The sequence below is a fragment of the Montipora capricornis genome, chromosome 3 (genome assembly GCF_036669925.1).
Source record: "Montipora capricornis isolate CH-2021 chromosome 3, ASM3666992v2, whole genome shotgun sequence".
NCBI classification, from domain to species: Eukaryota; Metazoa; Cnidaria; class Anthozoa; order Scleractinia; family Acroporidae; genus Montipora; species Montipora capricornis.
This window is the reverse complement of record NC_090885.1, coordinates 60,884,507-60,899,506: the sequence shown is the minus strand read 5'-3', so window position 1 is coordinate 60,899,506 and position 15,000 is coordinate 60,884,507. Positions and strand designations below refer to the sequence as shown.

Sequence of the window (15,000 nt, the reverse complement as noted above, 5' to 3'; positions counted from 1 at the left end):
TTAATTAACAGCTAATTATCTGCAAATGTACGGAATACTACAGCACCATCATCTGGTCTTTTAACAATCTCTTGAGAAAGAAATAACAAAGGTGTAACGTGCAAACACTGGGTGACGAATAAAGCTAATGGAAGATTTATTTTTTTTTCTTCTTGTACGTACCAAGATGGCGGCCATTGACGTAACTAACACTCCCAGGGAATTCAAAATGGCGGACTCTGCACTGAAGACTCAGGGAGCGACAACGCCTCTCTTCCAAAGTTTATGCACTTTTCCAAAATAACTGCTGGATATTTTTTTTTTTACGTTTTTGTTCTTCTACTTCCCACAGGGTTAAGAATACTGAAGGATTGTGAGACTGGGCCTACGATTTACTTCAACACTTGCTGAGTGTTGGTCAGACCGGAGAAACTGTTTTGATCCTGCGACCTCCCACACGAGTCGGCAACCGATTGGCAAACGATGCCACTTCATTACGATTTTAGTGGAACAAATTATATAAATAAACAAATGGTGCATAACTGTGACAATAATAAGCTTTTGTTTTTAACTACAATTACAAACATAATGCGAAAACTATATTATATACAAATAAAGATCCACGAGTGATAGATAACCGTAAAGGAAAACGCAAGGCACTATTCACAAAGAGCAGGGAATAGAGTTCCTGGTGTTGTAGTGTCTGTGCTATGTGCATGGAACTCCAAGTCAGATTTAGGAGTATCCAATTTCAGTTTAATGTGTCCCCAATTTGTGCTCCAGCGCTAAAACGAGTATACGAAGATATTTAAATAAATATATGTTATTTTCCAGCTGGGAGGTTCGTACAGCGAAAAACTGTGACCCAGGGCAGTTTTTTCAAGAGCGAGGTCACAGTTTTTCGCTTTACGGACCGACAAGTGAGCTGGTAAATAACTTTTTTTTTCCCTCTCTCTCTCTCTCTCTCTCTCTCTCTCTCTCTCTCTTCCTCTCTGTAATCAGTTTTTTAGTTGTTGATTCGCACCGCACTTGATAGCGAATGAGTAAGCAACTTACAAACCAAACGTTTCAAAGAGAAAATTTCATTTGAATTCTGTTTCCACGCCTCTTGTCTAACAAAAATCACTTACTTCTGTATGCAAACCGCTTCAGTGTTAAAAACTGGAAATTTTAAGGTCACTGCACAAGCTCACGCAACCAGGGCTAAGATTCCGCGCGGCTTGGCGGGCAAAAATAGAACAATCCCCGCCCGCTCCCAGAGCAAATCACATTGCAGGATTCGCAGAATTCCGCCCGCTCGCGCATTGAGAAAAAAATAAAGTTCCTTTCCTTTAACATAAACTCGTGGCCACACTCTTACACAGTCAAGTGACATTAATTTTTTATGTTAAAATTGTGATTAGAATGTACACTTTGGGATTTTCCTATTCAGTCCTTTCTTAAATATTTTTTGTAGTCGATTCTTTCCTAGCCTACATGTAGCCGTACCCTCCACACTTAGCCTAATTCTTTTCTGCCAACAGAACTAGTCTTAACAGGAGTAACCGTGTGCACAACTGTTAAGAACAATGCTTTCATTTTAGAACGTGACGACGCTTTCCTGGAATTATTTGCTTTAGTTTCTCAGTGAATTAATAGTGTTGAGAAAGAAACTGTTGTTTTCTTTGTTCGTCCATTAGTTCACCGCACAATAGTCACCAGCTGGAATGATGTGCTTTAATTTATTTGACTAAGAGTCAAACGATCGCGTTGAGGCCTGTCACGTTATTTATCTACTTTTTTGGGAGGGGTTAGGGGGAACATATCTACCGTTTATTCGTATATGAGCATAGTGGTTTGGTTATTAAAACGAAAATGACTTCTTTTTATTCGAGAAATCAATTTTCATCTTTGTTCTTGAGATGCAACAATTACGGCGAGAAATCTATAACGAACAAGCCAGGCGAGGACTTTCTAGAGACCGTCACTATTTTATATACTAAGAGGTATTATTTAAAAGTTACAGAAGAAAACAGTAGTACAGATTCGGTACTTTCTGTTCTATCTCAAAAATGTATTGCCGGAATAATTTCTATCCCGGTAACTGGCTGAGGTGTTCAAGTGTATAACACATTCAATCTCAGTCGGAAGCAGAAAGCAACGAAGACTATGAAAGAGGTTTTATTAGTAGCGAAAGATCTCGCAAACAGTTCCATTCCATTAGCTGTGAATTAATGGAAGGAAGCCCTCAGTAAAACTTTCACCTGTTCCGTTGTTTAATCTTAAACCGTTGATTAAGTTGAAAAACAGACCAGTAACCAGGTTAAGACATGATATAAAAATTTTCAAAAAAGGCATTCTTTGGTTAAGGAAGATATTAAAATGATAAGCTTTTTATTGGCAGTCTGCAGTCTTTAAGCATACAATTCGACTTTATTTGGCCAAAACTGTGAAAAATTGAAATTACACGGACAAACTGGCGCCGTAGGGGTAAAAAAATACATTTGCGGATGACAAGTCAGGGGCACCCAACGACCAATTTGTTGTAAAATGTATTATTATACCCCAGTTAATGAAAATAAATGTTATTAAGGCATTTTCAGGTGTTTTTCAGTGTTGCTGGGAAAACATTATCTGTTCCTTTTTCCCAGCAAGACACACAAGAAATTTCCCAGCCAGCTAGATAAAATTGGTTGGTTTCCCAGCCAGCTGATCAAATTTATTTCCCAGCCAGGAATTCCGCACGCTTTCAAATCCCTCGATCCGAAACGACCAAACAAAAGCGACAAAACCGGGACAAAACAGGTTTTTTCCGCAAGCGCAATCACTCTGACCAGCCGTCGTATGTTTGTGACTACTCTCTGGGAGAGGAAAGGGGTTTTTTTTTTTTTAGTCGTCCTCAGTCTTCAGAGTTTCTACAGCCAGCTCGGGTTGAAATGCTAGAAAAAGTCAGTAATTCCCAGGCAAAACCTCTATCAATAACAAAATTTCCCAGCCAGCTCATCGAAACACCTGTATTTTTGCCAGCCAGCAAGATTGGTCTGGGGAACAGATAAAGTGAGGAACAGATTCGTTGGGTGCCCCTGACAAGTGCTAGCAAATAGGAGTTTATATTAAAGTAATGATCTCGTTTTTTTGAAGTGCGCTCGATTCGACAGTCACTTTGGAAGCAAAGCCGGAAGGCTAGGTAGCGAAAAAAAACAATGTTATAGGATTGAAGTTTGAGGATAAGAGCATGTAGTTCTTGAGAGGGGTTCAATAAGCGAATGGAGTGAGTTTGAGAATTTAATTTTTATGAACATTTGCATTTCAAAATTGAGAAAGACGAGAGATCCAAACAGTATTTTTAGAAAGAGAAACAACACTGGTCTAAATAGTGCAATTAAAAGCAGTTAAGCCGTAATCAAATAAGAAACAGGAAATTTGATTCTAAGATTTAACAACTACAAGTTGTTAAAAAAACATGCTGTATGTTTTTTTTTTGAGGTCGAAACTGACAGGAATTGACATGACGTTGAGTTATATTATAAGCAGAAGTTTTCAGCCTTTGGTGATTCGTTGGGATTGCAAAGTCCCTTTTTTGTAATAATCGTTTTGCCGTGAAAGCCATTCACTTTGTGAAACGTGTGGTCATTATAGAGATTTATCTCCTAGAAACGTCTTCGTTTTAATGATAAACTGGAAAGCAATGGCGTACTAAAAGAAAAATATGTCGGATAAAATACGTTAGGGCTTCAAAAGTTTGGTGGACCAAAAAACTTTCATATTGCTAACAAAGATAATAAAGAGATGTTTTTTGTGCCTTAAGGCACGCACGAATACCAAAAGTACAAAAAAGAAACAACAACAAAAAAAAACCGTACCGTTAACCAAACGTTCATTTTTTTTTTGGCCTCGCTGGGTTTATTGATTGTGATCAAGTCACACTTCAGTATCTAAATTTGTGTCCGGTTGAAACGTTCAAACATCCATGGAAATCGAGTTTACGTCCTTTCCGGACATTCAGGTGTGACCGTAAAAAGAAAGAAATAAAGTGAACAGAGAAATGTATCTTTAAAATTAAACCGTCATGTTTCTGGTGATTCCATTACTCATATCATCGCAAACCGTTTTTGCCATAATTCCAAATTAGTGAAAACTGAGAAACCAAGTAGTCAGAATCCCACTTAACTCGCAAAATTAATACGACGTTGCACAACAGATTGTAACTTGTGTTAAAAGCATTTGACAGGGAATCGTGAATTATTACTTTTTTCTACATACTCATGGAGGTTGCGGAAATTCCTATAAGTGAAAGCCCTAAGTATTTGGAACAGTACTTACGACTTTACTTGCTTCAGTACTTCAATCGGCTCCGTACTCAAAGACACTCAAAGTGTACTGTTAATCAGCATTAAAAACATGTGGCATTAAATTTAACACAAACGAAAGGCCAGGTTCCTCAAGCTAACTAAACAGTTCATCACGTCCTTCCATTTACTCTATTGTTAACAATGTTTGTGCGTCTATTCAGAGTCGAAGTTAAAATCTTTCCATTCTTATCAGTACGGGAAGCTAACAGATGTTCAAATAAGTTAGGATGACATTTTATGCTCAATTTGATCAAATACATTTTACATGCATTTAAAATTCACTTCATGTCTGTCACGTTCTTTGGAGTAACCAGCTGAGAATTGTAGTTCTTAACTAACCGTGCTCCGCGCGAAAAGAGGACGTAATTAAACTGTGGAGGTTCTGCTAAAGGCAATGCTTTGATTCTTAATTAATTACTTTATCCTTTCAATGATCTGTCGCAGATTTGAAAATCAAAAATTTCAAAAGATTTCGATGTCGGCCTTATCTCACAAGATTTACTCGCAAGCCGGTCAATTTTATTTTACAATAAAACTTCAAGGTTTTAGCAACGACGAAAAAGACAGTTTGCTTATTATATGCATGAACAGGCCGTCTGGCATGCATAGCAAAAATAACAGTACTGTTCATAATTTATTATAGATTAGCACACTGAATTTAGCTACAGCTGATTTTCATGCATTCATGTTAGCATGATCGTTCTATGTAGAGACGGTGAGAAAACAGATAAAACGTTTACCATCTAAAGGAAGAAGAATCAACAATAAAGAGATTTTAAACTAGCTCGTGCGTATCAACCATCGGCAAAACCAGGTTATGAGACGTGCGTTGCGGCGATTGCAGATCCTCACTACAATAAAGTCAACGTGGCGTTGGTACCGCCCCTCCCCACCTACTCGTCAAAGAAAAGCCAATTTACAATCATACGAAAACTTGTAAAAAAAAAAAAAAAAAGGAAGACACTGAAAAAAAAATGTCAATTAATTCTAAATTGGCAAAGTCATTTCTTGTTGGGAAATTATTGCAACATACTTAAGTGTCTCGTCTGTTGATTATTTTTTTGTTATATAACCCCGAGAGGCTGGTAACTGTTACTTCGTGTCATCTGCCTCGAGAGAAATATGTCAAATTGAAGCGTTCTACCTCACATCAGACATGCTTCAATACAGACAAGAGCAGATACTTTTCCCGTTAACACAACTGAGTTATCATTTTCTCTTGCCCATTTTAACCGTGATACTACGTAACCAGTGGTGGAAAGATGTAAAATGATAGACATGAAGATTGTAAAGACCTATATGACCAAGCGACTGAACTTGCACTGAATAATTAATTACAATAACCAGGGGCTCGCTTCTCTTTTTCAGGTGGCATAGTTCCCTCTGCCTCTTGAGAATGGCGAGGTTCTAAGTCATCAATTTTGCTTTTTGGTAACTTGAAACCACGTTAAAAACCCAGCCTACCAAAAGAAACGAATGGGATATCATAAATGGCCGTCAGTCGGGTCCGGAAAGATGTCGCGACTTTCAAGAAACACCTGCACCAGTCTCTATGCAGCCCAGTTCGTCCCATCGGTATTTCAATCCCGATTTTTAAATGTCCCCTATTTTTTCCCGACATTTGTCTTAAAGCTTATGAGCATTAAAAAGCCTGGATTCAAGGAGACGACGCTTCCCCTCTTAGTTTTCATTACAGTTATAACAGATAAAATACAACTGAATAGAAATTTATAGAAGAGGAAAAATAAAAAATTAGGCGAGGGACAATGACAGTAGTGCATGCAGAATTGTGTTCCACTTTTTTCCCGAGGATTGTTTGCATCGGCGATACCTTGACCCAGGTGGGCTTGAGTTGCAGAAAGATGTGGCACCCTGTACTAAACACAACACCAAACCCGACGTTTAGAATAAATGTTGCGCTTGTCACGTTCACATGGTCTCACCCTTCCGGTCGACGGGTTTGTACTTTTTAATCTTTACTTCCGCGGTGGTTTAGAAACTGTTCAGGTTTGATAAATGGAGACAGAGTACACCCCGATAAAAGAAAAGGCCATGCCAAACATCAAATAATAAAGGGGCAGAAAGCTACTATTCGATTAAGACTTTGAGCTGGGGAAACAGGAGAATACTTGCCCTCGCTCTCTCGTTTCTTTCCAATTCTTCCCGTACGTATTTCTCATCCCACGGTTTATCTCAATAGAGAAAGGGACCGCAGCAGTTTGAAGAAACAGGTAATTTCTGAAGGATTTCGCTTGGAAGTGAGAGATGTTACTCCATTTCTTGAACGAATGGAACTGTCTTCTCCCCGGAGCCAGGACTTAGCTCATGAAGCACACCTGTCGGAGCAGAAGTTAAAGTTGCAGAGAAACCACGATTTAACGCATAGTGAAGGTGCTGGGAAAGTTACTTCGTTATGCTGTACTGGCGTTTCGTTATACGGAGGTTATTTAACTTACATTATATTACACAGGAATTTCAATCGTTCTGTTGTTGTTCGATGACTGAAGATTCAATGTACGACTTTATAATAAAGGTAATTGAAATTCGCAGAAAATGCGCTCTTTTTCTGACTAGCTGAGACTCATCCTTGCTCTTGTACCCATCACTGTTGAGTCTTGTGGAAAGCCGCGACGATTCCTCGAAAGGATGACGATTCAGGCAGGTTTTTTAAATGTTATTTTTAGTTGTCTTCTTTTTAAACTTTAGCCAACCGACCCAATGCAGTCGACAGTAAACGGCGATGAAACGGGGACGGCTCGAAAATTTTGCGAGGGCAAAAAATTTCCATTTTCGCTTACCGCATTTTTTTCATAAGAACCTTTCTTTTGGAAAGTTCAGGCTAAGATTAACCCGGCAAAATTTTAAGAACATATTCAGGCTGAGAGCTAAAAAAAACCCTCTTTATTCAGTTGCTCATTTGTTTTTGTGAGTATATGTACCGTGACAGTACAAGTGAACACGGTAAAAGAAATGTAGTAGTCTCACAGCAAAATAACTAACTCAGATATTTCACATCAACAATATGGTTTTCTTATTGCATGATACACTGATGAAGACGATCGTAACAACTCAGTTTGCAGTCGAACTTAGTATACCACACAACATTAAGAACATTTTAAGAATCTCTTCAGAATCAAATCTCCTGGGTATTTATCTTTGCTTTTTCTAAGAATACGAAGTTGCCTTCATTGATTATGGAACCGCAAAAGCTACTTAAATCTAAACGAAAGTACTTAATTCCTCGGGTTTTCCGATGGTTACTGGGTATTGACCGCCATTTCTCTGAAACAATTGCTCTCTCTCAGGAGCGCATGACTCATGGGCTCCCGCCTCTCTATTGAATACGAGGGCTACTTCGAGTATTAACTTCGAGTAGGAGTTTTCCGTGCTGAACATGCGCAGGTTTGGAGTGCGCGTCCTCAGAACGGGAAACTCGTACTCGTAAAGTACTCATAGTCCATTCTCGTCACCAGAGCCTTGGATCTTATGTCTCAGTCATGCGCAAAAGAGAAGAGCTCTGGGGTCGAGATTGACTCGTAGGGGTCCGGTCTTCCGATATAAAGGTTATTTTTGTTCACTCGTCACAACATCTTTTCTGGATAGCGTGACGAGCTTCATTGGTTAATGACATGTCTGCAAAAGAAAAGCTTAATAGTCTTTCTTCACTGAGGAAGATAAAAACTAAAACTTAAATTAGTACTGAAAGATAAATCGAAAAGTCGCCCACACATCCAACCAAATTCATGGGCATAATTATTTCCACAGACGTGACGCTAAGATAAGACTCACTTCCTCTCAGACAACGTCATCGTATTCTTTTGACTTACATAACCAAATATGGGAATCAAATGTATTTTACTTCTACCAGGCGCTGCAAGGAAGTCAAGGAAGCATCGATCGCTTTGCACTTTAGCTCTTTTTCGTCCGAGGGTCCAGTTTTCAACTGCCCCTGGGTAACCAGAAATTTACTGACCATGAAACTATTCCAATACATTCTACTTGTCAGTGTCCTCACCTGCTGCAATGCAGATGTCTACATGCATAATCCCCGTGGAACAAATAATCGCTTGAATGAAAGATCGGCCGAGAGGAGAAATGCAAACAGAATGTTTGATTCTCAGGTAAGCATGTCAAATTATAAGCTTGTTGTTGGGAGCTCTTTAATCGATTTGGCGTGCTGGAAATTGTTTAGGCCATGCATCATTGATTAGCTCTGAGTTGACTCGCGATCGCAACATAACATTATCTTGCATATTTTATCAACCTATATGAAATTACAGGCCCCCCAAGCTCAGTGTGAGCATGGCCGACAAAAATATAAGGATCTGTATGAGAATCCCGATAAGAAGCTTAAGAAGATAATTATATGAAAAAAATCTCAATTAAAAAGCCTAACCTTATTGCCATCTTTGGTACATTTCGCTGACCCCCAGTCCATGGACTACCCAAATGGACAGGGACTGCGCAGAGGGAGGGGCTGGGGGGCTTAAGCCCCCCCCCCCCCCACTTTTTTTGCAAGAATAAAAATAAATTAAACAAAAAATAATTTAACAAAAGTAACAGAGTGAAAAATAGCAAAAAATCGTTAATTCGAAAGTGACCAGAGTTACTGGCAAAGACAAACGTGAAGATAAATAGACAGAATGAAGCATTAGTTGTTGCAATTGTAAATATTTTTTCGCTTCTAACCTAGCAGAGGTAAACGTCTTTTAAATGGCTTCTTTTTCCTGCGGACCTCTCAGGAAAACGTGTTGTTTTGTAGTTAGTCAATTTCAATGCAAAGTAATAACTGGGTTTAGTTTATAAGGCGATTCTCAAACAAGTTGTTTATTAGTTTCAACCTTGATTTTTGGAAGATCATGAAGTTATTGTTTCTCTTGTTATTGTGCGTCCTGATTTTAGCTCGATCAGTGCGAAGTCCGTCTTTTGATGTCAGGCTTCACGGCTCGTCGAGCATTCCAATTGCAAGTTTTGTTGAACGCGGTCTGTTTATGAAAACATTTTGTCATCGAAAGTACTTAAACTGCAGAATTGTGTATAGCTCAGGGCCCGTTTGTTCAAAAGCCGATTAACGCTAATCCCAGATTAAAAATTAACCAAGAATTTTATTTCTCTACTCCCAAATGCTGTTCGACGCTGATATTCGGATAAAATTTACATTAGTAGATGTCGGTCTTGAAAAACAAAAATAAGCAAAAGAAACTTTAACCAAAAAGTTGAAAACATGAAACAAAAGTTTATGCTAACCGAACAACGCTAACCGAACAACCGGGCCCTGGTCATCAAGGAACATTCAATCTGGCGGTTATCACGAACAAAGAAGTGCACATGGTACACGGCAACATAAATATGAACGACAAGACTTCACATACCACTAGTAATACAAAGAAGAGATCTCTTAAAATTTCTGATTACTTTTCCAAACAAAATGGAAAACCTTCTTTATCTGGTGAGTAAACTCTGCATAATTTTTGCTACTTTTTTCTGAATCTGTTCTATAATCGAATTACTTCCAGTCACTTTTTCATGTGACATTGTTTTTAAAATATTGGCCTAATAATGTTTCATTTACATTCTTTAAAAGAGCCTCCACCCAAAAGAATGTGCGAAACAATCAACTTCACTAGTGAAGTAGAAGCCACAATATCCAGTCAAGAGTCGCAGCCTCCTCCAATCCAACGACAAGTTGATCAGTCGACAGCCAGCGAAGCTGTAGAGATCAATATAACGGAACCATTCCAACCTGCGGATTTCAACTTTCCAAAAAAGCATTGTGGCAAACAGAATCGCACATTTCAATCCAATTGGTTTTTGGAATTTCCCTGGCTACACTATAATGAGCAAAGCGATTCTGTGTAGTGTTTCATTTGCATGCAACAAATGCAAAATCAAATCTTCGAGCTGCCAGAAGTAAGGAAGTCTGCTTTATTTCTAAAGGGTTTTTAAACTGGAAAAAGGCGTTGGCCTTTATAAAAGGGGTGCTTAGACTTAAATACTGTTGAACAATGCTGTTTAAAATGGGTGTTGAGGCTTAAGTAAGCACTATTTGAGATGCTGCTTACACATGGATCAACAGTACTCATTCAAAATAGTATTTTTAGGGTAGTCCATTTGGGTAGTCCATGGAGTGGGGGTCAGCGAAATGTACCGACCCTTCGTGGATAGCTTCCTTCCTGTGTGGTTATTTTCCAAATCCGACGCTCTTTGAGCAATAATTTCTCACTTTCGTGGTTGTCAACCGTTATAATAAAATCCCAAGGCTGGAGCCTAAATTCTCAGGTGCCACCAATTTGAGTCAAATATTCCTGGATAAAATATTCCCACAATCACAATTTCACATCAGAATCAATTGACAAAGAGCAGTCCTGCAAGCAACGTCAGGTGGTGAATTAATTATAATTGCAACAAAACAGCGTGGGAAGGCGCTGCTTTAGCACCAAAGTGGCCATGGCTTCGACCATTGATAAGAAACTGACCCTTACCGGGGTGACAGACCGTAGTTAGTCAACCGCAAATTTCTTCATTCCCCTGGGTCTCCTGGCATGACTGCATTGACTCGAGCCTTCAAAGAATATAATTATATTACTGGTAACATGCAAATAAACTTTGTTTGCGTAGGATATTGTGCTACGAATATTTTCTGGCTGGACTTCCTGAAGCCAGTGAAATTTAATTACTAGCAGCTGAGAGAAAACAGTCATATTGGGAGACCAAGGGGAATACAAAGTTTGTTTACTACGACTTTCATTCTCGCATCTTTCAATGCTTTCCAGCTTCGCGAATGTGTTTGAACTTTGTCAACACGAAGGAGGCGTGACTGTAATTTGACGACTGAGTCAATGCAGTCATGCCAGGAGACCCAGGGGAATGAAGAAATTTGTGGTTGACTAACTACGGTCTGTAACCCATGTAAGAGTCAGTTTTTTATCAAGGGTCGAAGCCGCGGCCACTTTGGTGCTAAAGCACCGCCTTCGAACGCTGTTTTGTTGCAATATTCACCGTCTGACATTGCTCGTAGGACTGCTATTGAGATGAAAGTTCGATCTTTGCCAATTGATTCTGATGTGAAATTGTGACCGTGTGACATCTGTGGAACTATTAAAAATGCTTAAAAATTATAAATTTGTTCAATTTTACCTTTTATCCCGGGGAAGTCATTAAGTGTTTGTTATACCTCCCAACTCAAAATAGAACTGTTTTGCTCAGTAAGACAATTTGCGATCTAACTACCACACCAAGGTAATAATTACATGTATAGGTACTGCCAGTTCTTGTGAGAAATGCAATGTATACAAAACGTGGACCCCAAGTCCTTGGACCACCCCTATGGACCCAGTCCATGGACTACCCCTGTCTGAATGGCTAGGTTACTTCAGTCAAATCATTCTCTCATGGAATGACTGTTGAATGTAGCTTTCCTATGTGCAACATTGACGATGGAAACAGGACTTTGCAAAAAACCTGAACCTGTCAAGTTCCTTGTTCTTTTCTCAAACAGCAGGTACAAGACACAGGTCACAGGTCATAAGTCACAGGTCATTGTTTTACCAATTTACAGAAAGAATCCTAAACATTTATTAAAGCTAACCTTAGGCCTAATTAGGCCTAAACAAGAGTTTTTAGCCCCAATGTTAGCATTGGTATTAAAAAAGAAAAAAACGGTTAGGGCTGTTTCTGTATTGTCAAGATAATTAAATAATGACCTGTGACCTCTGTTTTGTACTGGCCCTTTCTTAATACATCTTGAAGCATTCCTGTACAACTTGCTGTAAATGTGATCAGTAAAAACGCTTTCGTCATGTCATCGTCCGTTTGTCTCGTTGTGTTGTTGTTCTCTATACTGAATCTGCAGTCAGTATTATATTTTTAGTCAGTTACCGTAGATCTTTTGGCTGAGCAGACTGACAGGATTGAAAGGGTTTCTAGGAATTTTAAATAAGCATTATGGTCCGAGTTGTTTGAAACAATAATAAATTATTGGTTATCGCTAACTTTAGTTACAGATAAATACCATGACAATCTACAGGTTTTAATACGACTCAACTAAGAGTTAGTGCTAACCATACTGTGATAATCTAGGCTGTTTATGGAAATGATATCAAAGTTCTAAAATGGGGATAGTATTGTCTGCAATTTTGGCAAATGCTAACTTCTCTTCCAGGACAACTTCCACCCATCTGTTGGCGGAGAAAGCTCTGAGAATGATATTGTGACAAGTTTAAGAAAATTGTCGTTCACTGGGTCCATGGAGAGGGTCTGGACCAGGTCCGCAGGGGTACTGGTCCATGTTTTGTATATATGTCCTTCCCTGTGGGATCAATGAGCTCATTTCATTGGACTAATAAATTATTTATGATCTATGTGCATTCATATTACCACGATTCCACCAATGGCAACAATAATTTTTTTTTTCCATTTCCTACATAAACCACTAACAACAAAAAATCCTCAGTTCAATCCAAAGAAGGGCTAACATTTGATTTGGAAGAAAAACCAGGAAAGTGTACATGTCTCAATGCTTTTGTAAGTACATGATTGTAAATTGGGATCATGTGCAATGCGAGCGTCATTACACTGTATGCCACTAAATGTATTGTGGGTTCCTGTTTGCAATGTCTAAGGTCTTGAGATCTACATATGTGAGGTACAAATTTCTAGGTTGTGAATACTCTTTTCAGCTCATTGCCACATGTGAAGTCTGCCAGCTCCATATTTTATTTTGTTTTTAATTGCAGAACAATAATCGGGGTGGATACAATGTTGGGGACAAGACTGACAAACCAGCCACTCAGGCTGCTGACCAGTTTAATATGGTAGGATTAAATTCATAAGAAACAAATAGACTATAATAACTGTTATTCTTTCATGTATACATACATGTAGTGCTAAATTAATGATGGAAATAGACCTTATTCATAAATGGCGGTCAATTCATAATTCTTTTGTCGAAGTGCAAATTAGCCTACCAAGCCTCGATACCATACAGTGAATTGAAAAGAATTCTTGCTCTAAAATGAGGCTTGGTAGGCTAATTTGCACGTGGACAAAAGAATTATAAATGTGACCGCCATTTATGAATAAGGTCTATACTACGTACTGTACATGTATCTTTATTTTGGTAAAGTTTAAAGAAACAAAATAACGCCCACTGTATAGTGTACAAAGTTGGAATACCTATAAATGTAAGCATTTAAGTTTGCATACATTTTTGTAAATTATGGAATTTTATTCTTTGAAATTAGAATTTTAACTAACATAATATCCTGACTTACAATGTAAATAGTTAATACAGTTAATGTACATGTATATATAAACAATAGCCTTCATTTGGCGCGAAAATATGCTCGGATATTTGTCCGCGGACATTATCTGTTCTGAGAAGCAAACAGCTTTCCGAGAGCGAAGCTCAAGAAAAGAAAATCGTCGCTCTAAAACCAATCAAAGATAATCGGTTTCCTCACCTAACGTGGCCCGCGTCATGACAGTGATTCAAATATAAGACAGACATTGATAAAGTACATTTATGGTCGTAAATTCTTCATATTAAGTCTTACAACAATGTGAAAAAGAAATACTATTATTCTGTTCAATACTATAATTACTATACAATTAGTGGCAAATCAGTTGTTCATATAAAGACTGCTGCAAATGTTGCAATTGAGTCACGTACACAAACAGCTTGTACATCTTGGCCAATTCCGGGAACGTTTGGCCCTGAAATAAGCTTTAAATAACAAAATCATTTCAACCATAGGTTGTTACTTGTACATTGTATGATATAAACAACTTCCAAAAATATCAAAGAGAAAAAAATTCAAACAGAGAAAAGAACAAAATTAATATGCATGTAGCTCACTCAGCATAAACAATGACTTTAGCAAATGAAACTGGTTATCAATATATATCAATCTCCAGTGGTCACAAACTGACTTCTGTAAATCATGTCTCTGAGGTCTTTATTCAAATATGTGCGAGTCACTTCATCATGGTCCAACTGTTTAGTCATCCACTGGTGTTTTTCACTGTAGACATGGCAAATTTGTGGCATATATATCGGTAACAACTTTATCCACAAAACTACTGATTAGCAATGAAATATACACTTTCAAGGCAAAAGGAACTATAACACTTATCTATTTATTGTCATACTAATCTAGTGTTAAATTCGAATACTTGACTCTAATTATTGTGAAGGATTCAATACAAGATAGAGACATGTGATGAGCAATGGAGGTGTTGTGGTTCACGAATCCTGAGCTGAGGTGCGCTATGCCATGCCGTTTGACAGAGAGTCTTTAAACTTGGGTCAAGTCTTGGAGTTAGTACTCTACAGTTAACTGTATATCTGTTTACAAGATACACTGTAATGTGTGTAAAACATGTGACCCCTACCCTACATGTATCAACCGTTCAGGTTGGACAAGTTTGCTGGTGTTATGGAGGAAGAAAAGGAGTCTATACAAACACCTGCTGGGCAGTCTAGGGTTCAGTGGATGAATAAAAATTAGTGTTTCCTAGGGTTTGGAACTACTTTGAGGAAATTTTTTTGCAGAATTTTTTCCAAAGTGGAAACAGTGGATCTAAATCTTATCTAACATTTGAGTGGACAAATCAGCATGGATCTGGTGGAGATGAGGTTACGAACCCTCACAAGATGAACAGTGACATTGTGCTACAGTTCATGTGTCAG

The 15,000-nt window shown here is 38.3% G+C and overlaps 2 protein-coding genes across 2 annotated transcripts in view; one reads left to right on the top strand and one right to left on the bottom strand.

Moving 5' to 3' along the window:
• LOC138043585 (protein DD3-3-like) overlaps positions 1–4,373 on the bottom strand; it is an 18,015-nt gene extending 13,642 nt beyond the window's left edge. Inside the window, exon 1 of the mRNA XM_068889935.1 lies at positions 4,282–4,373. The gene's annotated coding sequence lies outside the window, so the exon portion shown is untranslated. The remainder of the gene's footprint in view (positions 1–4,281) is intronic.
• Positions 4,374–8,171: 3,798 nt separating this feature from the next.
• Positions 8,172–15,000, top strand: part of LOC138043584 (protein DD3-3-like) — a 19,882-nt gene continuing 13,053 nt past the window's right edge. Inside the window, exons 1-3 of the mRNA XM_068889934.1 lie at positions 8,172–8,431; positions 13,046–13,123; positions 14,863–15,000. The exon at positions 14,863–15,000 is cut by the window's right edge and continues 199 nt beyond it. Coding sequence (XP_068746035.1) covers positions 8,285–8,431; positions 13,046–13,123; positions 14,863–15,000 — 363 coding nt within the window. The 5' untranslated portion in view covers positions 8,172–8,284. The remainder of the gene's footprint in view (positions 8,432–13,045; positions 13,124–14,862) is intronic.